This window comes from Pleurodeles waltl, chromosome 10 (assembly GCF_031143425.1).
Source record: "Pleurodeles waltl isolate 20211129_DDA chromosome 10, aPleWal1.hap1.20221129, whole genome shotgun sequence".
Lineage (NCBI taxonomy): Eukaryota > Metazoa > Chordata > Amphibia > Caudata > Salamandridae > Pleurodeles > Pleurodeles waltl.
Genome location: NC_090449.1, coordinates 3,207,736 through 3,232,106, shown reverse-complemented (window position 1 = coordinate 3,232,106; position 24,371 = coordinate 3,207,736). Strand labels below are relative to the sequence as shown.

Below are 24,371 nucleotides of genomic sequence, written 5' to 3'. Positions count from 1 at the left end.
CTCATTTTATTCCATTTTTATTTAACTTTTTTCATTTTCTCTTATCTTTTACTTCCTTTTATCATTATATTTACCTGCAATTTTATTATGTGTATTTATTTGTATTTATTACTGCTCGCGCTTTTTTGGCTCTTGTAGCCGCAATAAAGCTTCTTTGAATTGAATTGATTGGAGTCATTGCTGGAGTTGCAGATTCAGTCCTGGATGGTCAAGTTGTAGTCCCAGTGACCAGAAGATGAAGTAAACAATGCAGAGGAGTCCTGCTGGAAACTTGCATGTTGAATCTGAGGACCCACCCAAGAGTGAGACCCTTGATAGTCCAGGAAGGGGGGTAATCGGTCATCTAGCAGGGTGACCACCTATCGGGAGGGGGCTGTGATGTCACCTGCCTGACATGGCCACTCGGATGCTCCCAGGAGCCTCTGACCACCTTGGATTTAAGATGGCAGAATCATGTGGCCACCTGGAGGCGCTCTGGGCACCACCCCTAGGATGGTGATGGACAGGGGAGTGGTCACTCCCCATTCCTTTGCCCAGGTTTGTGCCAGAGCAGGAACCGGGGGTTCCTGGACTGGTTCAAATCGGTTTATGAAAGGAGGGCACCAAATGTGCCCTTAAAAGCATACCAGTGGCTTGGGGAGACTACCCCTCCCAAGCCATGTAGCACCTATTTTCAAGGGAGACTGTGTTTACCTCCCTTTCCCACAGGAAATCCTTTGTTCTGGCTGAGCTGGTCAAGTAGCAGGAGGGCAGATATCTGTCTGAGGCATCAGCTTGAGCTGCTCAGAAAACCCCAGAAGACTGGTAGGAGCAATATACTTGGGACTTATAAGGGAACACTAGTATGCCAGTTGTGGGGCATGAAAAGACTTAACTAACCAAATTTAGTGGGAGAGAGCACAATTACTGGTTTCCTGGTTAGCAGGATCCCAGGGAAAAAAGTGGGAGTAGCCATGCCAAAAAGAGTAACTGTCTCTCACAGTGGATTTTTGGGTAGTTGAATGGCAAAAGTGTAAGGCAAACTAGGGGCCCATTAACTGAAAGACGGCTAAAAAAGTGTGCCGTGCTTAGTCGCAAACGTGTGCGAGATAATCTGTTCCAGATTAACCACTCGCAATATATATGGTTCAATCAATCAGTATTTGTAAAGCGTGGCCACTCACCCGTAGGAGCGTGAGCGCTGATAGTATCAGGCAAGTTAAAAAGGTTTAGTCTTAGCAAGGTCCCTGAATGCTTAGGTTAAGCAAGCATTCAAGCCATGGAATTGATGCCATATTATCACAGTCGAGAAGGGACTATGCGTATGGTGTCCTGCTCATGGAGGAGTTGTTTCCTGAGCTGAGCTGAAGCAGGCGACCCTAAGGATCCTGCTGTAACCTGATACTTAGAATATCACTGAACTTGATTTTAATTTATTTTCCAAATAATTTTCATAGAGTCCTGGCCTTACGCAAGGATTCATAGTGGACCCATTGCTGTTTTCTTTGTATTTGTAAGATTTCATACATCATCTAAATCGAGTTTTTCACTTCTCTAGTAATAGGCAGTAGATAATTTTCTAGCTTTCTGTTCACCAGTGACCTAAGAAGACACCTCACTACAATAGGCCTACAGAGGAGACAGACCTGTAGTGATGAAATGGCACAGAGTCCATTAACGATTTATACGTTTTCATCAGAGTTGCCATATTTAGTGGTCAGAAGTTGCAACTGGTAAAATGATTTTCAAATCTGTTACTGGGAGAAGTTTTCCTTGACTAATTATAGGCAAAAATGTAAAAGAAGAGAAAATGGCTTCTGGGTTTAGAGCTTGAGACCAGTATGGGACAAAAGGTCGCTTGATTTCATATTCTGGGATCGAATGCTTTTAGTTACAGAATTTTGCCTTTATGAACCCTGTACAAAGGAATTTGGAAGAAATGTAATGATGCAAGCTTGAAGCCCGAATTAAGTCGGGATAGTTTATAGGGCGAAAGCAAAGGGCCACGATACACTGTTTATAAAATGTAGTTAATGATCCACATGTGCTACCTAGGAAATTTAATTTGAGGAAGTCACTAAACAAACAAACAAGGTGCTGTCTATTCACTCAGTTGGTTTTAAAAGCCTTCCCCTTGGTTATAACAGATATTGATCAGACCAATTGTCAAATAGGAGTTTAAACCTATAAATTACAGAAAGCTGTTAAAAAATAGCACGATTTAACGGACATGTAGTATTTTACCATTCCGTAACACCCTCTTTATGGAATTGCAAACATGGAAATTTGTCTATTGCAGTTTCATTTAAAAGCAGCTATGGAGCAGGTTATCAAGAAAGGTTTGTTCTGTGAATCTGTTTTAGAATGAACAAATCATGTGGATAGTTGGAAATGTTATGTCCATGTGACTTCTGTTTCTTTTGTAAATCTATTGCGAAAGGAATGGAACAGGTTTTGTTTGTATAGTTATTTGAAAACCCCATTGGTCACAAACATGGCTACTTTTAAGGCCGGGGCAAGCTTGGATGTGTGATGTGCCATAAGCAATGTATTTTCCAGTCAATCGATGGGCACAGTATAGTAATCTGAACCCTCAACCCTTTCACAGCGCCGCAGTCCTACAGGAAGGACAGTCCTCACCCGCCCTCCTTAGATACGTTTCCATGTGCTCAGCAAGGCTGCTTGGCCTGTCCTCGATCTGTCTCCTACTGAGAGCACTTCTAACCGTGTTATTTTATGCATGCTCCTAAAAGTGCTCGGCCTCCCTAATCAAGCCTAATAAACCTCGTTTTTAACAGAATGTCCCAGTTGTTACTAAAATATGCCTCAGACCTAAGCCGCAACATTACTACAGCGGTCTTACCTTCTTACACAATCTCATATTTGAACTGTCCCTTAGAAGCAGGTGGATGTTTGGCAGTCTCGCGCAACATCTTGTACTGTCACATGTGTTCGTATCCAATGAGTTCTTCTCACAGAATGTCTAGGTAATAACTTTTCCTGTTTGCTGAATTCCCATCTCTTCTTTTATCTGCCTTCACCATTACTGACTTCACCACTGATGTTTTTACAATCTGTTTTCAGTCCTTTTCCTCCCGCTTCCTTGAGACTTTAGTGTCTGGTCAAGGACCTGAAAGCTTTTTGTAGAAATCGGGGGTTAACATTCTGGCAGCACCCATCAGTGGGGGCACATGCAGGATTCTTGTTTCTGAAACATAATGCATCTCAGTCTCGCCGAAGCCCTTCTAGTTGTTTGGTATGAGCATTCTGCTGTTCTGTTTCGTGGTCTTCAACCCCCCCATTTAGACAACCCTATAGGTCACTGGAAGGCACCGGTCTAAAATGAATAGAGATAACCTAGATGGCTGTCTCTGCTTATACCCTCCTAAGTACTGTTAGCTGGCACACCTGTGGGATCTACAAGAATATTGTATGCTCTGCTATTGCCTTTGAATGTCAAAATCGTATTGATGATGTCATTAAATGTTCAGTTTGACTTACACCCCCATGGCATGCTTCTTTTTGCTAATTTGCCCTCACCCTCTTCGCTCAGATTTTGGATATCCACGATTGAAAGCTAATTAAATGACTTTACTGTTAAACCTAGTTCTCCGTGACGTTAGCTTGTCATTGCCTCCGTGGTAAAACTTAGAGAATGAATAACTACATTGTAATTCAGACTTCCTTTAATAAGACGTTTGCAATGAGCTCCTACTAATTGGCCCTGCACTACAGTCGGGACTGTAGCAGCATGCTGTAAAGCGGCAATATAAACACTTCTCTCTGAGGTGCTTTCTCATTCCCTGTATAGTCTTGAATTTAAGAGTAAGAATTGAAGGGCTTTCAACCCAGTTGGTAGTTTTAAATGTGTTTAAAAACCCGTAGATCTTTTTTAAGTTATATGTAATGTTTAAAAATGAAACCAATATTTTGTTTTTGTAACGCACACCAGCCGAGATTTTCAAGGTTTACATGTTTAAAATGGTGCCCCATTCCTTCTCCTTGTACTCTGATCTCCCACTCCTCCTCCCCTCTTGACACGTGGACCTTGAGAAAAGGACTGAGCTGTTGAAAGATAGTAGGCACCTACCATGGTTGGTGCTGGTGTGTGAGGCCAGCTTTCATGCACTTTAAACAAAAAAACAACTCTGTTCTGCAGTTGTTCAATGAAACCGTGTGAGAGTAAGGAGAAAATGGACTGGGTTCAGTTGGAGGTTGCGGGGTGGGGTCTCTATCTGACTTCCTTTCATCTGTTTAAATAACCAGCTGCTACCTGGTCTATTCACTTGGCCCATCTTTCCTCTCTCTCAGGTAGAAGATTTCACACACATGAAATCCAGCTGCAAAATAAAGTTTTATTTCAGCGGCAATCCGTACTTCCAGAACGAGGTGATCGTCAAGGAGTTTCAGTGCGGCTCTTCGGGTGAGTGTGCAGCATTTCTGGGACTTGCTGATATTTTAGAGCCATGGCTGATTTGATGTGGATCCAAACGTGTTTTCTGTTGGGAAACACTTCAGAGGTTTGTGCTTAAAGGAGAGTAGGGCTTGTCTCAGAAGTGTTTTTAATAATGGGATTACCCTGTGCCACTCACAGCCGGAGCTCTAAATATAGTCTCATTTTAAGTGGTTCTTTCATACATTTAGTATGTATGAGGAAGAGGATGTTGAAAACACAATGCATTCTATCCAAGCATCCGAATCGGGCACTTTGCTGTGATCTGTGTTCTATATACCTGAGAGAGTTGGACTCCAAATGTCTAACTGTAGGGCCAGTTCCACAATTGAAATCCTCTTCCCTTTAAATAAAAATAAAATAAAAAAAGACTTTGCATTTGGGCTTTGGAAATGAGGTTCTGTCTGAGGCTTTTTCTTCCCTTAGCTGGGGCACTTCACACAAAGTGCAGGCGTTCTGGATAGGAAAATAAAGTATTTTCTGCCAGAAAATGGCTATCTGCACTCTTGGTGCTGAAAAATGTCAAATTAATTTTAAAAGAAAAGAGTTGTTCTGCCAGAAAGGCAGAGCTTAGTGCTCTGGGATTCTAACTGGAGAAGCTGGAAAAATGAACTGACTTGTCACCTTGGAGGTATGATGGGACACAAGATACTGTTAGACGTAAAGGTAAGGAAGCTTGTTTACCACATCTGAACTTGAGTTTTCTCTGTGACTGATGGATTCTGCTGTGAAGGAGCAAAGGCATCAATCAGCAGCCTGAAAGAAGAGGACCAGCTGTGTTGAGGCTTATTGAGCATCAGCTTGCAAGGTGAGGAAATTCCAATCAGCAGCTCAAAATAAGGAAGCTTACAGCACATCAACAGAGACCGAGGGAGACTGGGAAGCTTGATTCCAGTCCTTGTAGGTGAGATCACTGTGCCCAGACCCCTTCCAGTTACGATCTGTAGCTGGTGAAGTGTCCTGTGCTACAGGCTCCCTGCCTTTCTCTTTGTGACACATTGGGGTGGGGGGGGGGGGTGCTACCAGGGTGTACTGGCACTCTGGCCATCCAGCTACCCTCCTACAGCTAGTCGGTGGCTAATGTACACGTTAACTGTGCCGAGACATCAGGCATCTGTGATCAGATTGCGGACACCACCAGAGCAGTGTCTTTGCTAAGGACAGTGAGAAAGCCTCTTTCTAGCATGAGTACCCCCATTTTTGGCCGGTTTGTCAGTGTGTTTTGACTGTCAGGACCCCAGTGCTTCTGGTTTATGGCCTGCTTGGCGGTGTGTTTCACTATTTTTCTAAATTGTCTCTGGAGTCCTGCTAATCAGGGCCCCTGTGCATGTGCTCTCTGGTTCCAAATTGGTCCTTACTGCTAACCTAGTATTTCACTCCAAATTGGCATACTGGTCCTCCCTTATAAGTCCCTAGTATATGGTACCTAGGTACCCAGGGCATTGGGGATCCCTGTGGCCTGCAGCATTACTTGTGCCACCTATAGGAAGCCCATGCAAAGGTTTCTGCAGGACTGCCATTGCAGCCTGCGTGAAATAGCCCTACGTTACTGCTATTTTCACTGCACCAGGTCACTTATAAGTCATCTGTATGCAAGGTCTTCCAACCCTGAAGGCTTTGGTGCAAAGTACCTGTGTGTGAGGGCACCCCTTCACTAGCAGAGGTGCCCCCATTTTTTCCAGGCCCATTTTTCTGGACTTCGTGAGTGCGGGGGTGTGATTTTACGCGTGCACTGGACATAAGTCAATACCCATGTCCAGCTTCACAATGGTAACCCTGAATATGGCCATGTAAGGTGTCTAACAACTGGGAATTGTACCGCAATACTGATTCCAGTATTGGTTGCACAAACCTGTGCACTCTGGGGGCTCCACAGTGGACCCAGTACTGCCATACCAGCCTTCTGGGGTTTTCCAGGCAGCCCCAGCTGCTGCCACCTCAGACAGGTTTCTGCCCTCCTGTTCTTGAGCAGCTCAAACCCAGGAGGGCAGAACAAAGGCTTTCCTTGGGGAGAGGGGTGTTACACCCTCTCCCTTTGGAAATAGGTGTAACATGCATGGAAGGGGTAGCCTCACAGAGTCTATGGAAGTGCTTTGAATGGCACTGATTATCTCCTCCTTGCATAATCCAGTCTACACCAGTTCAGGGACCCCCAATCCCTGCTCTGGCGCACAACTGGACAAAGGAAAGGGGAGTGCCCACTCCCCTGTCCACCACCACCCCAGGGGTGGTGGCCAGAGCTGCTCCAGTGTGTCCCTGGGTTTTGCCATCTTGGATTCCAAGGTGGTGGGGCTCTCTGGGAGCATCTGAGGGGCCAATGCCAGCAGGTGACGTCAGAGCCCTTCCCTGGTAGGTGCTTACCTGGTTAGGTGACCAATCCCCCTTTCAGGGCTATTTAGAGTCTCTCCTCTAGGTGGTTCTTCAGATTTGGATTGCAAGACTCCAGCAGGAATCCTCTGCATCCTTTACTTTGTCTTCTACTGACTTCAGGTGAACCCTCCAGGAACTCTACAAACTACAACAAAGAAGCAAAGACGACTTCTGCAACATTGCATCTTCACCTCCTGCCAGCAATTGCAACAATTTCCAGGTCGTGCATCCTCCGAGGACTACCTGTCTTCAGCCTGCATCAGAAGAACCGAAGGAATCTCCCGTGGAGTGATTGAGTCACTTCCCTGCTTCAGCAGGCACCTTTCTGCAGCGAGGACCAGTGGCGTGGGTTCCCTCTCCAGACGGCGAACATAGATTGAGCAACACAGGTGGTGGACTAAACTGACCCAGACAGTCCCAAGGTCCAGCTGTTCAACTTTGGTGGAGGTAAGAGCTCTCTTCCCCATGCAAGACAGTATCCCGTGCACTCCGTGACTTGCAGTTGCCAAGGTTTGTGTGCAACCTTCCAAGGTGTTCTTCGTGCACAGCACAGCTTAGGCCCCCAGCACTCCATCCTACGACGCACAGCTTCCTGAGTGGTTCTCTGGCAGGGTGGGATCCCTTTGTGTTGTGCTGCGTGGACCTCCATTTGCACCTTCTTTGTCCCCCGTGGCGTCGGTCTCCTGTGCACGTTGCCTGGTCTTCTGAGGGCTCTTTGAGTTGCTGAGACCCCCCTCTGTCTGAGGAGGCCACCAGGTCCCTCCTGGTTCCGGGCAGCGCCATTTTCTGCTAACTGCAAGCTTCGCGTGTTTGAGTTTGGAAATTTATAGAGCGCATGGCTACCCTAGGGCCTCCCAGCGCTTAGGAGCATGACAACTACTGAGGAGAAAATATAACCTGCCAGAAAATTAGCTTGGAAAGAACAGTTTTTTTTTTCCCCCAGAACAAACGTTCTGATGGTTCTTGCCGACGCTCCGGAGGGAGAGTGTTCCAGAGGCGTGCTGCTTTGACAGAGAAAGAATTACCTTCCCACCGGGACCTCTTAAACCGCGCTACATGTACTAGCCGGAGATGGAAGATCTTAAGGTTCTGGTGGGAACATGAAAGAAAATACTTTGTCTGAGGAAGAGAGGACCTTTATTAATCAGGGCTTTATGGGCCATGAATAAAGATTTGAAGTGAATCTGTGTTTTATCGGTAGCCAGTGGAGAACAGCCAAAGCTGGCTTAGTAGAATGATGTCTAGATAGATTAGTAAGGAGCCTGGCGGCCGCATTCTGCACTACCTGGAGTTTCTTTACACCATATTCTGGTGTACTGAGAAAGAGTTACCGTTATCAAGTCGAGAAAGTATTGTAGCTTGAACAAGAATTCTTCTGGCCACAGGGGGAAGAAGCTATAGGATCTTCCTGAGAGTGCTCAGGAGACCAAAGCTTTAGATTGTTGTTCCATGGTGAGAAGGGGGTCGAGCCAAACACCAAGGCTCTTTATGTGCTCCTTGGGGGGAGGAAGATTTTTGAAGGCCTGAGTGCAGTGCCAAGGGGATTGCGGGGCCAAGCATGTGCCAAGGCTTGTTGGCGGAATCTAGCGACACAAACCGGACTGCATTCATCCATCCGGCGTGGGACATCTTCTGCACCAACCAGGAACCCGCATCTGTCTTGGGTGCATAACTGACTTGGTCTTTTCATCGATGGTTCTTCTTTTGCACCTTGATCTGGGTTAGCAGGGGCTCTTTTTCTCCCTGGACTCTTCTGTGCTTCTTGGACTTGGTCCCCTCCTTCCACTGGCCTTCAGGTCCAGGAATCTATTGTTGGTGTCTTGCAGTCTCTTCTGGTTCTTGCATGATCTTCTATCACAACTTGTGTGTTCTAGGAAACTTGCTGTGACTTACTCCTGTTTTCCTGGGCTCTGGGGTGGTGTCTATTACTTACCTTTTGGGGTTTTCTTACACTCCCAGCGCCCCTCTACACACTACACTTGCCGAGGTGGGAAACCGACTTTCGCATTCCACTATTTTAGTATATGGTTTGTGTTCCCCAATAGGCCCATTGCAACCTATTGTGACTTTCACTGTTTGCACTGTTCTGTGACTGTGTACTTAACTGATTCTGGTTACTATTGTATATTTTATGTGTGTTACTTACCTCCTATGGGAGTATAGCCTCTAATAAATTACCTTTATTTTTGTAACACTGAGTATTTTCTTTCATGTGTGTAAGTACTATGCGACTACAGTGGTATTGCAAGAGCTTTGCATGTCTACTAGTTCAGCGATGGCTGCTCATCCACCCTAACACCTAGAGAGCCTGGCTTCTAGACACTGACTAACTACATTTCTCTAAGAAGGGATAACTGGTCCTGGTGTAAGGTCTAATGTACCTTTGGTACCCACTACAAACCAGGCCAGCCTCCTACAGACGGGAGGACACTTTTGTTCTTTGGGTTTTGGGTTCTGGGCTGTCCTGGAACATTTGACTTCACATCATATGCTGAAGCTACATCATTACAATACAAGGATTAGTATCATGGCGCTAGCGAATGAGAGGGACCTTGTGCAACATGGTCTGTAATATGTAATTCTAATTGTGTGTCCACTATCGAATTGTTTTTATAGTGCTTAGCATCTAGGTGCTAGAATACTGTTTGGTGTCAGAACTCTGGCCCAGAGCGATGTAGCGATGTCTTTCTGGTTTTCACTGTTTATCCTACGTTTGTGTAGTATATCTCTCTTGTGTGTATTAGTAAAGCACCAGGCAATGTTCTTATTAGATGGTAGTATGGTGTGCATTGTATTCTGAAAGTCAGTCCACCTCACCTCACCTCCTTGAGTAAGCCTTGGACTGCTTTGTCTCGCTGCCCTGAGAGAGTCAAGTGCTGGAGAGGAGTACTTAGTTATCCAGTTTTGGGTCCACTAGTACTGAGGCCCTGGGACACCAGTGGGGATTACTGGTGCCCAGGAGCCTGATCTAACAGTACCCCTGTGTCTAATGCACTTTACTCCGTTTCTAATTCTTTTTTGAATTTTTGTTTTTATTTTCAACTCAGTTACTGTATAAATACTTGCACATTGCCTCTAAGATAAGTTTGCCTGCTTTATGCCAAACTACCAGGGGGTTGAGCTCAGATTTGGTATCTTTAGTGGTTCAACCTGAAAAGGGTTTGATTATAACTTAAGGGGTGGGGTACTTTCGTCCCTCAACTAACTCACTATTTAGGATTATCTAGGAGTATGAGGAGTCATAACTGACCAAGTGCTACATGAAGCCTTCAGACCATGGGGGTGTTTCCAAACGGATTTATTTTTGAGCAAAGAAAACAGGAAATACCCAGACTTCACCTCCCCATCTGATGAACCAGGAGCGAAGAGCAATGCTCATTTGATCAACTGGTTAGTGACGTTTCTGTACGTGTTTCTACTTGTACCCCTTATCTCATCAGTAATCATCAAACTGACTTGCTGCAGGCCGAGAATGATCCTCATAGTGATTCAGTGGCTACAGCATTGGTGGAAAGTTGACCTTTCTCTTTCGAAGTAACCCCACATGAGTTCTATGCAGGCCAGATAATACATTTGGCAGCATGGTTTCTTACCTCCTACATTATAAACATCTGATGGTCTTCAGTGCTATATAACATTCTAAATTAAACCAAAACCACACTTACTAGGGTTATCTGATAGCCTTCTGGGTGCAGATTCCTTACCTTTTCCCAGACATCAGACTGGATCCGGAAACTTCTTCTGAGCAATACCTTCCAGTGGTTCCGTTTGGCTCTGTGTGAAGTTGACGTCAGAAGTGACGTTGCGTATATAGGTGCCACTTCAGGCACATGGGTCAGTTCTTCTCTTTCCATGCCAGGTAGCGCCGATCTGGAGCGAGCTACCCCTTTGTTGCTTTTTGATAGGCCTTTGTTCAACTTTTTGTCGAGGTTTTTGAGGATGTCATTGAGAAAAGCTGTCCCAAACCGTGTGGTGCCTGTCATCACGCCATGTTGGTTACAGACCCCTATCTCGTTTGCCTCTAGTTCCTAGAGTGCAGCCACAACTCATGCTGAAACTGCCGTGCCATGGCGTCGAAGGCTTTGAGGGAGCGGTCCCTAAAGCTGGTTGCGGCCTGGCAGTCAGCAACACTGGCACATGCAGCACTAAGGAGGTTTCGGTTGAGAAGGAGGTCGCAGGACCATTCCCGGAGCCCCAAGTCCTCTTCTTCCCGTTCAAGGTCCTCTGGAAAGAGGCATAATAAATCCAAAAGGACGTAGGCTTCACCTCTTTGTCTGCGGACGAGATGAGTGGGAATTTTGGCATGCCCGGCATGGTTCTGCAGAGCCGTTGCCCAGTTGTACTGTCTCCTCTGGTTCCGGGAGCGGGATGGACACCCGCCCAGATCAAGGAGTCTTAGGTCAGCTGTGTATTTTGGGTGGGCCAACTGCTCTGATGCACCTTCGGGCCCTGTGGAACCTCAATGCCCTGGGTACCATATACTAGGGACTTACATGATGGCACCAGTATGCCAATTGTGGGGATAAAAAGTTACCAGCAACCAAACTTAAAGGAGAGAGCACAGTCACTGGGGTCCTGGTTGGCAGGATCTCAGAACACAGTCAAATACACTGACAAACAGGCCAAAAGTGGGAGTAACCAAGCTAGAAAGAGGCTACTTTCCTACAAACCAGAAACTATGTGCAATTGGGAGGCTCCATTTGGCTCCGTGTGGCATTGAAATTATGTCACGGTCACCTATATAGGCGCCACCCAGGCATGACGGCGCCAGTTACTTTGATCAAAACTTTCCAGGCCAGAAGCACAGAGCCATGCTAAGAACGGGCGTGTGTCCGAACTAGGGCCTTGAAAAAGGGTTCAGCCTAACCCTAGCAAACAAGTCCACAGAGCGGGGAGGCGTGGGTGGGTGTAAGGAAGCTGCAGATAAATAGTTTCTACAAAATAACGCGTTACCAAAGTAACTTATTCATCGGACAGACTTCAAGCTGCAGATTCCTTACCTTTGATTAGATACTCAAGCATTAAATCTCCTGGCGGTGGGCTGAGGACAGTGTTTTTAGACTAAGAAGTCCTGCAGACCTGACTGTCAAGGCAGTAATGTCTGGCAAACATGCAGAAACCCACGTAGCCATTTGACAGCTATCCAGGCCTGGGACTCCACGTGCTAGCGCTGTGGTCGCAGCTTTTTCCCTGGTAGAATGGGCCCGCAAGCTCTTGGGGAGCTGCTTCCTAACCAGGAGCAGCAGATCTTAATACAGAGAACAACACAGTGTGAAATGGTCCAATTCTCTACTAGCAGACTCATCCTTGCTCCCACATACCCCACAAAGAGTTGGTCATCCGCCTGGAACTCTTTTGTGCGGGCAAGGCAGAGCAACCTTTTTGGTCCAGCTTGGGGAGTCGCTCCTTTTCCTTAGAGGGATGTGTGGGAGCAAAGGAGGTGGGCAAGGTGATAGTCTGACCCATAGAGAATGGGGTCACTGTAAGAAAGTCACTCTTTTGGCATGGTTACACCCACGTTTTGCCTGCTGTTAGTGTGTTTAGACTGTAGTACACTGGGATCCTGCTAACCAGAACCCCAGTGATTGTGCGTTCTCCTCTAAATTTGGTTGCCTTGGTACACTTTACACCCCACAACTGGCATACTGGTGCACCCCTGCAAGTCCCTAGTACATGGCATTTTGGTACCCAGGGCACTGGTACACCAGGGGTCCTCCATGGGCTGCAGCATGCATTATGCCACCTATGGGAGCCCACGCAAAATGTGTCTGCAGGCCTGCCATTGCAGCCTGCATGAAAAGGTGCATGCAAACTTTCACCACTGGAAGTCACCGATATGGTAGGCCCTCCGAGCCCAGAGGGCAGGGTGCAAGTACCTGTGTGTTGGGTGCCCCCACAAACTCCAGTTCAGTTTTCCTGGACTTTGTGAGTGCGGGGACGCCATTTTATGCGTGTACTGGACATAGGTCACTACCTTTGTCCAGCTACATAATGCTAACTTTGAACCTAGACATGTTTGTTATCAAACATGTTGAAATCATACTCCGGTATAGTTGCCAGTATTGGTTGTATTATTCCATGCACTCTGGGGGCTCCTTAGAGAACCTTCAGCATTGCTCCTACCAGCCTTCTGGGGTTTTCCAGGCAGCCCAAACTGCGGCCATCTGACAGGTTTCTCCCCTCCTGCTGCTTCAACAGCTCAAGCCCAGGAAGGCAGAACAGAGGATTTCCTTTGGGAGAGGGTGTAACGCTGTTCTGTAATGATGAAGAGTAGTAGTCGTTAGTCAAGAAGAAAGGTGCTTACCAGTCCGGTGTGCTTTTAAGGCGGCATGAAGCTTGTTTCCCGAAAGCCAGTTGCCGTAGCACAGCATTGTGGGGATTACAATGGATTTTGATTTGTGATCTAAGTAAAAGTTGTTTATCAGCTAGTAAGGCAGGAGCAGATATGAAATTCAGTTTCCACAGTGCTGCTGTTTTCTATATATGCATGCCGCACTGTTGCTGTTGTGCAGATACATTTACCCTACTTCTGCCTCTTCTGGGTTTCCTACCACCTTTAGAAAGGGATCACCTGGCTTGTTCTGTAGAACTGAAAATAAAATTAAAAGCTGCTTATTGGAACAGCGGCTCTCTGAAGTCATGAACGCCCCCCTTGCTTTCTCTGGTTAGAAGCAGAGATGTGTATGTAAGGTCGTACATCCTTCAACTGCCTGCCAATGAATAGTTGGAATTTCATCTTTCGATATATATATATATATTTTTTTTAAACGAAAAATGAAGGGTTGGGAGCCTCAATACTTTGATATACAAGTGGTTCTACAATATTATTGTTTTGTAATTTCTCTGAAAACTGGTCAGCGTGGACTAAATAATTTCTACTGTTTGGACCTCAACGCAATCAGCCAAAATCCAGAACAATCATACATCAAAAATCATAAAACATTTTATTTAATTCGCTGACAAATATTCAAAAAACCGAAATTGTTGGGCTGGAGCTCTTCAAAATGTGGGGCTTATTTACAGTTTGTTGGACAGGGTACAAACACGGGACAGCTTGGGTTGGTGTTGATGACTAGGTAAAGAACGGCTGTCCTAGACCATTTCACTTAATGTAATTTTTGTCCATGCTTTTCTAATGAAACCTTAAGTGTAAAGCAAACATATTCCTGGGCAAAGTTTGCTTTATTTTGAGAGCTTTTTCCCCTTATCCACTCCCACTTTTGTCCTCCGCCTCATCCCACATTTGGGTCAGAATATTCCCGTTTTATTAATTTTATGAGTATATCTATGTCGGGGAGCTGGTGTTACAGGTAAGTATCTTTTCTTTAGGTGGTGTTCATTGGCTTGTGTGAAATAAAGACCCATACAGCTACAACTTACATTGCAGTTACTAAGTTGGTTTGATAATTGGAATGGATAGGAGATTTATTGAGCTGGTAAGCATGGTCGTAGACCGAATCCTTGATAAGAATCCTCCAAGCCACTTAATTGTATCTACAGTTATTACGCTTGCTCGGATTTCTTTTCATTGTAAAATTGCTCTTGAATAGGTGGGTGTAAAAGGTAAAAGGTGTCCCTGAAAGTAATGTAGCCGTCTGTTTACTCATTAGGGGCTGTCCTTTAATGCAGAAGTGATCAGCAGTATGCTGATGAATGCCTAGTAATGAGACTTGAACCTTTGTGGCGGGATACGTCATTTCTTTTCTTGTCCTGCAGGAAGATTAGTATCCCATTCTACACCCATCCGCTGGTGGAGGGGGCAGGATCCTACAGGACAAACACGGAAGTCTGGTCCATCTGGTCGGAGTTTCTTCACTTGGTTCTCAGATCACAGCTTCCCTGCAGCAGATCGAATTGCTGAGGTAGGTCAATTTTCAATCTCAATTTCTAATCCACCACCTTCCTTTCTCAGTCCCTTCTTTCACAGTTTTTCATATTTGTTCCAAGCATTGTATGGTTCAGCAGAGCTTGGCTCTTTGATTGCTGTATGAGCAGATCCGTGCACCCACCCATCCTCCAGAAGAGACCCTCGCTAGACACATGGACATCACAAGTTACCCATCAGTAGCCTTCTCTTTTGGAGGAATGTCCTAATCCTTTTTCATTTTATCACATTTGATGGTAAAAAGGACGGATAGTCTGCTCCTGTGTGGTGTATTCCGGCACAATTCATCCAGTTGTAAATTTGTGTTCAGTCTTAACCTTACTTCGGAAATGCCAGAGTATTTTATGTAGCTCAGAAAATAATTTACCCAATGTAGCAGGCTGTATTGCGAATTCCATCCATTTCATTAAAAAAAATACATTAAAAAAAAAATTACCAATTGAGATGCCTTTAGAAAATGAGATGACAAACATCTGTGGAGTCTTTTCCATTGGTTCTGTTATAGGCTCCTCCCCACCCTTCTTTCTTGGGGATGGGCTTGCTATTGTGTTTTGTACTTAAGACCAGTAATGAGGGTCCCTTATAGGAGAAGAAGTATTTACTTACCTACGAGCCTGGTTCTTCTCCAGGGGAATGTTTCATAAGCAACCCTGCCTCCTCCTCGGGTAAAAGGGAATTAAAATCTGTTCTAACACAATCTGTCATCTTTGTAAAAAGGAACGGGGTCGGTTACCAATACCCATCATACCTTGCAGGTGGCAGAGTAGCGAGGGTTCTTCAGCACATTAGGCTGCGTTGTCCCTCTTGTCTCAAGTATGCACGCATTTCTTTTTTTTTTGTTGTTAATAATTACTTTGTTTAATAATAATAAGCTGTGGGAGCCTGTGGGATAATTCAGTGCTTATAACAATAATGAAGATTCCCTTAAAGTAGAACTAAGATTACTGGTAAGTAATGATCCTCCTTTGTGAACAGTTTACATTTAGGGCGAAGCTTGATGGTGAATGTATGTCTAAAACAGCTGTCTTCATTCAGTTGCTCTGACACCTTCAGAGTAGCTCACAGTTCATTTTTAAATAAGCGCAGGGTCACATTTTCCTTTTAAATTTAAGGAAAGGCTGTGTTTATTTTACAGTACTACCTTCGTGCTGCAGCTAGCAGGGCCTCATAATGAGCAGTGCTGGAGTTAGATTTATGACCTAGAGCACAGGGGTGAAGAACTGACGCACTAAGGTATTTAAATCTTAAGTAAAAGTCCTTGTCTCGAAGCGTGAGAACAAAATGCTTCCGGATGCTTTTAAATGGGAGAAAGCAGAAATAAAGTTAACTTAATGATTGTTAATTCTTCGTTTTAATTTTCTCCCATTTCAAAGTGCCACGTTTACAAACAGCAGGTCACACTGCTGTTGGACACTATGCCGTTTTTATAATTGAAAGTAATTTTTTAAGTGGGAGAAATTTAAAGGGATGAAATATTTATATGAAACTTTGAGTTAGTCATGTCTTAATACTTTGCGAAGCATGTTTCTTCACTGTAAATTTCTCCCATATAAATAAGTGGCTGTATTTGTCTGTTATTAATATGGCGCTGTGTCTACAGGCCAATTTGGTGCAAAATGCCTCCTGTGTGTAAATGTGACACTTTGAAATGGGAGAAAATGTGAATGAGTAGTTATATGGAATCCATATAAACATAGTTAACTCTCCATTTAGTTTTCTCCCATTTCAAAGTGTGACATTTATACACAGGAGGCATCTTGTTCCCAGTGACTGGTCGTCACGGCGTCCTATTTACAACTGAAAAATGCAGCCATTTTCTAAGTGGGAGGAATTTAAAGTGCATAAAAATGTTTCATATTGTAAATCTTTCGCAGAACATTGAGCACTTTAAATTTCTCCCATTAAAAAAGAAAAATGGTTGTATGTTTGTTTTATTCTTCTGATGGTTTCACATATGGAGAAAGGTATGTCTTGTACCACAAGTCCATTCGACATAGGCTCTAATTCATATGTTCACATGTATCCCACTCTTACGCACATAGGTTCACACTGATGCATGTGGCACCCATTTCATAGTTCCCCTGTCTGAAAGTATTTTGTTCAAACCATAGTTTCTGATTCTATGGATATTAGGCTTAGTAACTGAAGCTGGCCGAAAGTGGGGGGTTGGGGGGGGGGGGGGCTAAATCTGGTAACACTGTGCAAAGCGCCTTGGTCTTCAGTAGCTCACATTGATTTTCACTGATCAGAAGTAGCTCTCACTACAGGGAAGGTTGGAGACCCCTGTACTTTAAACTGTCCTAAAGCAAAACATTTTTCTTTGGGCCACCCTAAGCAAGATTTTCTTAGAAGAGGGCTTTCTGCCCATGGCGTTTGCCATATTGCATTACAGGAGAAATGTTTTGCTTTCATGCTACATGCCTGGATGTAGAGCTTCTTGGGTGCTGTGCATTTCGTGGAAAGTGACATTCATAGCATACGACACTTGCTCTCTGTAAATCTAGTCCACCTCCATCTTCAAAGATAATTTGAGCTTCCGGAGGATAGGACCACAGTCTCCCTGTAGTGCTGTTTTTAAATGAACCACTGTGCATTGGACCTATGCCCTGAGGAAGGTGGTTGACCATATAATCATGATACTTGGATTGGACAAAATTTTCCATTCCCTCTCCCTTTTTTTTTTTTAACTTTGCATATTATGAATTGAAATGTTCCACTTTTGTGATTGATGGCTTTGTTCATCGGACTATATAAAGATGTACCTAATGAACTATAAATATCTTTATGAAACTAGAACAATATTGTAATTTTGAAGAATAGGAACATGGGGGGTGATATTTATTTTTGTACGGTCCTACTAATTTTGATTCTTGTTTTTTTAGCAGTGTTAGGTGTATGAGTGGTATGAAGAATGGTATTTTTTTTTGGGGGGGGGGGGGTGGGGCGTTTTAGTGAGGTCCTACAGCTGCCTATCATATTAGGAATAATAACTAAGAATATTAACAAATAAAATAATTGTTTTTGTAATTAACATTGCTCTACTGACCTTATAATTCATGAGGGATTCCTTTTAGGAACCAGCTTGGGAGGTGGGTTGTATTTTCTTGCTTTTGCTCATTTTCCCTGTCCTACTCCTTGATCCGTGTTTTCCAGGGAACCCTTTAGACATTGGACCGTCTTTATTCCAGCCTGCAATGTGTCTTTTCATGTTTGTGATTAGATAGATCTTGATACAATGTTCTTGTTTTCCTGTTCTAGATAATTAAGGAAGATCTCTGGCCTAATCCCTTGCAGTACTACTTGATGGGCGAGGGGGACAGTGGAGAGAATGGTGAAGACAGGTGAGTGACTTGTACAAGTATATGGTAGAGCTTACTTGGGGCTTCCTTGTTAACCAGCACAAATGAGTATAGTTTCAAATGACCCACAATGTCTTTGCTGGCATGAGTTTCTAGTGCTTACATTTGTGCTGCGGTTCATTCTGATTAATGTACATGAAATCTTTGCCATCATTTACAAAAAAATAGGAAGTGGAACACACTTGGAATAAATGTTATGTGGAAAGGAACTTTTTCATTTTGCTGTGGTGTGTGTTTTAAAAAAAAATATTCTTTAACCTTTCTTTGACAAGTAGGATCCAGCTAAATTGTCCTACATCACTAATGGCTCAGGGAACTCCAGCATTGGATCTTTCATACGTGCACTTGCTGGAATCATTCCCTGTTGTCAAGCTGGGGATCCACAGTAATATCAAAAGGGCAGTAAACTATGTTAACTTCGTCATAGGCTTCAACAAGTGTTTAGTTGCACATCGCCTTATATGAAGCAACCTCAAATTCAGCCAATGTGGTGGAAGTGTTGGGTTTCTTACCACCCACCCCGAGGCCACGTTAATTTGGATCTCTGTTGCCTGATATGTGAGTTGAGTCCCCAGGCAGAGCTCTGCTTCACCTCTCCGTGACCATGTATCATTTTCTGGACTACCCTGGGACTTTACCAGCTCTATCTTCAGTTTTGACTATGATGAGGGTTTTTGGTTGTTTTTTTTTTAAAGGTAAAGTTCCCTTTTTTTCTGGACTAGTGAGAACCTGCATCTATCATCATCTTTCACCATGGCTGACTCAGGGAAGTCTCTTCCTCTTGTGGTCATAAGATATATACTGATGACTGACATGAACAATGTATTGCTTTTATCCAGCACACAGTCCTTCACGCTGTGACATTGTAGTACATTTCCATTTAAAACCCTAAAGGACAGACAGTACAAAAGCCTTTTATCTATTGGAAAGGGTAAACAGTACCATCCTAAAGGGGGATCACCCTTTTCTCGACATGATTCTGTGAAAAGTGCTCATCCAAGCGCTTGTTTGAAGGCACTGAAAAAAGAAAACCTAAAAGTTTTGCTGAGCTGGACCGTCAACTTTGTGCCTGATCTGCCTTTTCACACAACATTGAGTTTCCACAGAAAAATGTTCCAAGTAGTAGAATGAATATCAGCATGAGCAAAAAAGCAAGCTTGCTGGAAACCAGACTTCCAGCCTTTACAGGTTTTCTTCTCATAGTCCCTGAAAAACCCTTCATCGCCAAATATTCCTTGTCGACCAGACCACAGACTCGGTCATTGGCAAGTACCACCTTTTGATGTCGACATCACAGTTGCAGACAAGGCCATTGTTCACGTCAGCAGCTCCAGTGACACCTGGATGGTAGACCGCGGTGCCAACAATGTCCTTACTCCTGACATCTACTTCATTGTAAGACATCAACCCCATTGAAGACCAAACCGTGGGCAACAAGTTTTTCCTCGCCAGTCCTTTTTTCACTCATTGAAGTCACAGCAAACCTTCCTATGGAATTTCTGGACTCCGAATTGGAGGGTAAATACTTCGACCAAGATGCTTCCCAGCCTGCCTCTAGCTCTGTTCTTGGATGGCTGCTATTTGCCAGAATCTGAAGGGGATGAAATGGATGACCAGGATACTTCTCAACTGATGATGATCAGCCAAAGATTTATGATGGCCATTTTGATCAACACTAACCATTGTTATGGCTGTGCTTAGCCAGATATGTTCATGTACCTGTTGCATTTAGACAGCAATGCAACAGATGGCATCTTTTACAGACTTTCTCCTCTGCAGCCGACTTGTCATCCCTGGCCTGCCTCTCCTCTGACTTGATCTTCTCCATCTCCCACACCACCTCCATCCCCTTCGCCTCCTAGTAAATAGCCTCCAAGAACAGTGACATCAAAACTGGGTCTTCCAACTCAAAGATATGGTGGAACAAGCATTCTTATTCACCGTACTGTGGTCAGGTCTCAAATTAATGAAAACACCAGCTACAGCACCCCATATTTATAGAAGAAATTGGGAACCACTGAACTAAAGTATACAAAAAAGTGATGGATGGAATGGTTCAATTAATATCCGCCACTGGTAATTACTCGGCGCTACATCCAAATCAATTATTTTGCACTCCATGACACTCCAGTTTGGACCCAGCTACATGCAAATCGGTCTTGACCCTGCTCCAATAGGAACAGTCCATCCCAAACTGCCAGGCCAGGTCCTCCTTGAACTGTAACACAAGCAACCCAGGACCTGTTTCTGCCTAGTTATGGACTAATCAGCCAGGTACAGCTTGGTGACAGTGTGCATAAGACCCACATCTGGGCATACTCACTTCACTTAAGGTGACCACCGAAGCATACAAAAAAGTTGATGGAGTACTTGAATTGATCTCGGCCACTAGGGTGAAAACAGTCCTAAGCTGCTTGTGTTCTGATCCAGAGAAGACCTGACTTGGCTGTTCGAGCTGAACTGTTTGCATGAGGAACAGGGTCAAGACTTATTTGCGTATAGCTGGGTCCAAACTGAGGTAGCATGGTGAGCAAAAGAACAATGGGTTCGGATGCTACCCTGAGCTGTAGGCAGTGGTAAGACTTGTTGCAGGCAGCCTCCCATCAGCTTGTGTTTTTCACCTTCCCCTGATGGAGGGCCACCCCTCGCTCTTGTGATAGGAAGTGCTGGTTTTTATGGCCAAAGGAGCCAGTGAGAGGGTACCTGTATCAAAATTAGGTTGTGGCTGCAATTCCTGCTACTTTCTGGTGCTTAAAAAGGATAGAAGCCTCCGTCCTATCTTAGACCTAGGCCCTCTCAGCTACATCCTAAAAATGGGAAAATTAAAAATGCTCACTCTCTGGTGTTACCTGCCTTTGACCCTGGAGACTGGATAGTCTCCTTGGGCTTTCAGGACGCTTACTTCAGCATCCCCGTCCTACCAGCTCACAGGTGTTACTTTAGATTCAGAGTAGGTCAGGAGCATTATCCGTTTGTTTTGCTTACCTGTGCCCTTACCAGCACCCCTCGCGTGTTCACCAAGGTGATGGCAGTGGTTACAGCACATCTGCGGAAGTCACCGGTTCCAGTCTTCCCCTACCTCGATAACTGGCTGAAGTGGGCTTTCCCCAGGCAGTGGACTCCCAACTCCAATCTATGGCTGACCTGCATTTGCTGGCAATGTGCCGAAGTCACACCTGACTCCCTCTCAGATGCCCCTTTTCATCTGATTTGTTCTGCACACAGTGCAGGTTTAGGCCTTTCCTCGAACTGCAAATCCAGGGCATTTGGGCCATGATTCCAATGCTGCAGCCTGTGTTCTGTATTTCAGAGAGACTGATTCTGAAGATGCTAAGTCCACCATCCGCAGACACCACCAACTCATCTGAGCCGCCAAGTGAACAGCCTTCAAAGACCGAATCAACAACGCACACAGCCACAAGGAGCTCTTTAACGTTGTGAAGGAACTCCCCAACCCCAGCTCCAACGACATCCCGACATCCCAAGACCTTGGCGACTTCTTACCGTCCTACTTCCACTGCAAGATTGCAGACATCCACGACAGCTTCAGCTCCCAGAGCAGATGGAAGGCCTCATCTTTGGCTCCACCCCCTCTGCATGGGATGACTCCTGGTGGCCTGCCACTCTCGGAACCACTCCCACGCGCCCAACCTAGGATTCATCTCGGACCCCTCACTATCCATGACCCAGCAAGTCAACGCCATCTCCTCCTCTTGCTTCAACACCCTCTGCATGCTCCGAAAGATCTACAAATGGATACCCACGGAAACCAGAAGAACGGTCACCTAAGCCCTCGTAGGCAGCAAGCTGGACTAGGGCAATGCCCTCTACGCAGGAACCACAGCCAAACTCCAGAAGAGTCTGCAACGCATCTAGAACACCTCCGCACACCTCATCCTGGACATCCACTGCCACATCACAGGCCGCCTGAAAAACCTGCACTGGCTCCCAGTCCACAAGAGAATCACCCTCATACTCGTCACCCACGCCCACAAAGCACTGCACCACATTGGACCAGAATATCTCAACAGACGAGACTCCTTCTACACCCCGACCAGGCATCTCCACTCTGCCGATCTCACCCTTTCAACCGTCCCATTACGTCCGAAGAACTAAAACAGCGGTAGATCATTCTCGCACCTCACCGCCAAAACGTGGAACACTCTTCCCACCCACCCACCTGTGCCAGACCAAAGACCTCCTTACCTCTTCAGGAAACTTCTCAAGACCTGGCTGTTCGAGCAGTAGCAGCACCTCTTTCCCATCCTCCCCCCCCCCCAGCAACAGCACCTTGAGACCCTCACGGCTGAGTAGTGCGCTTTACAAATTCCTGATTGAGTCGCATGGCCTCCTGCATCCTGCTGGTAAAACCTGCCCATTGGCATTTGAAGGCTCTGCAGTGGGATTTGAAGTCACAGTAGACGCAACATCAGGAAAACTTCTTTGATCTGGTCAAAATTGTATGAAAATGCCCCTTTTGGACCTGGTCACCCCCACTTTTTTTTTGTGATGGAGTTCCACTGGGTTTCTGCTAAACAGGTCCCCAGTGCCCTTCCCCAAAAATGTCTACAGTTAGCGCACACACATCTACTTGCGTAAGTCCCTAGTGAAAGTTACCCCTTGTACATAGGGCCTGGGTACTGGAGAGCATCCCTAAGTGATGCAGCATGTATTGTGCCTCCTTTAGCCCCCCCCCCCCACCCCCCACCCCGAATATTGCACACAGCCTGCCATTGCAGGCTGCATGTCATGGTGCAAACCATGAGTGAAAACACGACATGGCACACATTGTCTCATGCCCTAGTCACTGCATCTAAATATATGTAAGTCACTCCTGCCCCAGGCCTCAGAGCCCTAAGGCAGGGTGCATTATAACTGATGTGATGACATATCTGCATAAGCAGATAGGCCTGTGTGACGTCTAGTTCATTTACTTAGACATTGCAAGTGAACAGGGAAGGTATGTACTGGACACTGGTCAGCATGAGTTACCCAGCTACATATTGGCTTCACAGAAAATAATGGTGCTCGGTATCACACACCTTGTCTTAATACATCTGTGCTGATGCCAGTCTTGGATTTATTGTGACATACACCTAGAGGGCACCTTAGAGTTGTCCCTGAAACCTACTAATCCTCTAGTGTGCTGGCTTGTATTTGTAGGAAGCTGGCTATGAGATGTACCAATGTGGGGGTACACAGTGTAGATAGTGCAGGCGAGCCTTATTGGCTGACAAGGGCTAAACGGGTCAATACTTTTCGAGTTATCAATTTTTAAGTCACAATAAAATACACTAGTATTGACTTTAATGCAGTATGGTTATCCTATAGGAAAAGGCACATAAACTGCATTCGGGCACTTAATGACTTGCAGGAGTAATCTTGTGGATTTAAGGTAAGTATGGGGCCAGGTCCAAGACAGTACCAGCAGGTCACTTAGAGAGGCACTGGGGCGTTGTGGTGCAGAGGTGCTTTACAGCGTCGGGTATCCCATTCACTTTAAAGGGAAATGGTCCTGGGGAAAAAGAGGCTGCAAGTGGGGGCTGGGTGACCAGTCCAGTTCACCCCTAAAAAGGGGGGGGGTTTCAAGTCTTGAAGGTCTTGGTTGGGCATGCAGATGCAGTCAGTCCAAGGCTATTCTGACTGGGGGTGCGTGGGCAGTGGTGCTTTGTCTGGAGCGGTTGTGTTGTGAAGACTGTAGGAGGCTGGCTCAGTTTGTGGTGCACACCTATGGTGTGGCACCCTATACTGAGTCCAGGAAACCCTTAGTGATAATGAATTGGTCTCCAGATAATAAAAGCTCTCTAGGGGTAGCTGAGGCGAGCAGCTGAAGGAGGCATGTAAAGCACTTGCTATACCACAGTAGTCAGACAGTAACTCACTCAGAAGGAAGAACTACACACTGTTGCAAAAATAAGATTGTTTATTACAGCACTAACTACTACACTAGCATTGGTATATCTCTTCGGGGATTTCTACACACACTATATACACAAAGTAACCATCAGAAATACCATGGAATACACGGGGCCCTATGAGGGGCTAAACCACATAAGAGGAATGCGAAATAGTGAACCCAACCAAGGTAATTGTGTCGTTAGCTAGGAGCTGGGGGAAGATGAAAACAGAGGTTAGTACGGTAAGTGTCCCCAGCGACCAGATGCCAGAGGGGTTACCTACCCAGTCGTCCCATAGGCTGACATAGGAAGTAGTGGTTGGAGTTTGTGTGATTCAGGACCATTCCCAGTGGACCTAGAGTAAACCAACAGACCAGAGGAAGGTTGGTGAGTGCCCCTATCCCAGGATACCCAGAAAACAGGAGTAC

The 24,371-nt window shown here is 45.3% G+C and overlaps 1 protein-coding gene across 1 annotated transcript in view; it reads left to right on the top strand.

Annotated features, from left to right (window-relative positions):
• LOC138260865 (protein SET-like) overlaps nt 1-24,371 on the top strand; it is a 93,275-nt gene that overhangs the window by 14,346 nt on the left and 54,558 nt on the right. The window contains exons 3-5 of the mRNA XM_069209298.1: nt 4,291-4,402; nt 14,519-14,664; nt 17,946-18,028. Of these exons, the coding sequence (XP_069065399.1) occupies nt 4,291-4,402; nt 14,519-14,664; nt 17,946-18,028 (341 nt within the window). The remainder of the gene's footprint in view (nt 1-4,290; nt 4,403-14,518; nt 14,665-17,945; nt 18,029-24,371) is intronic.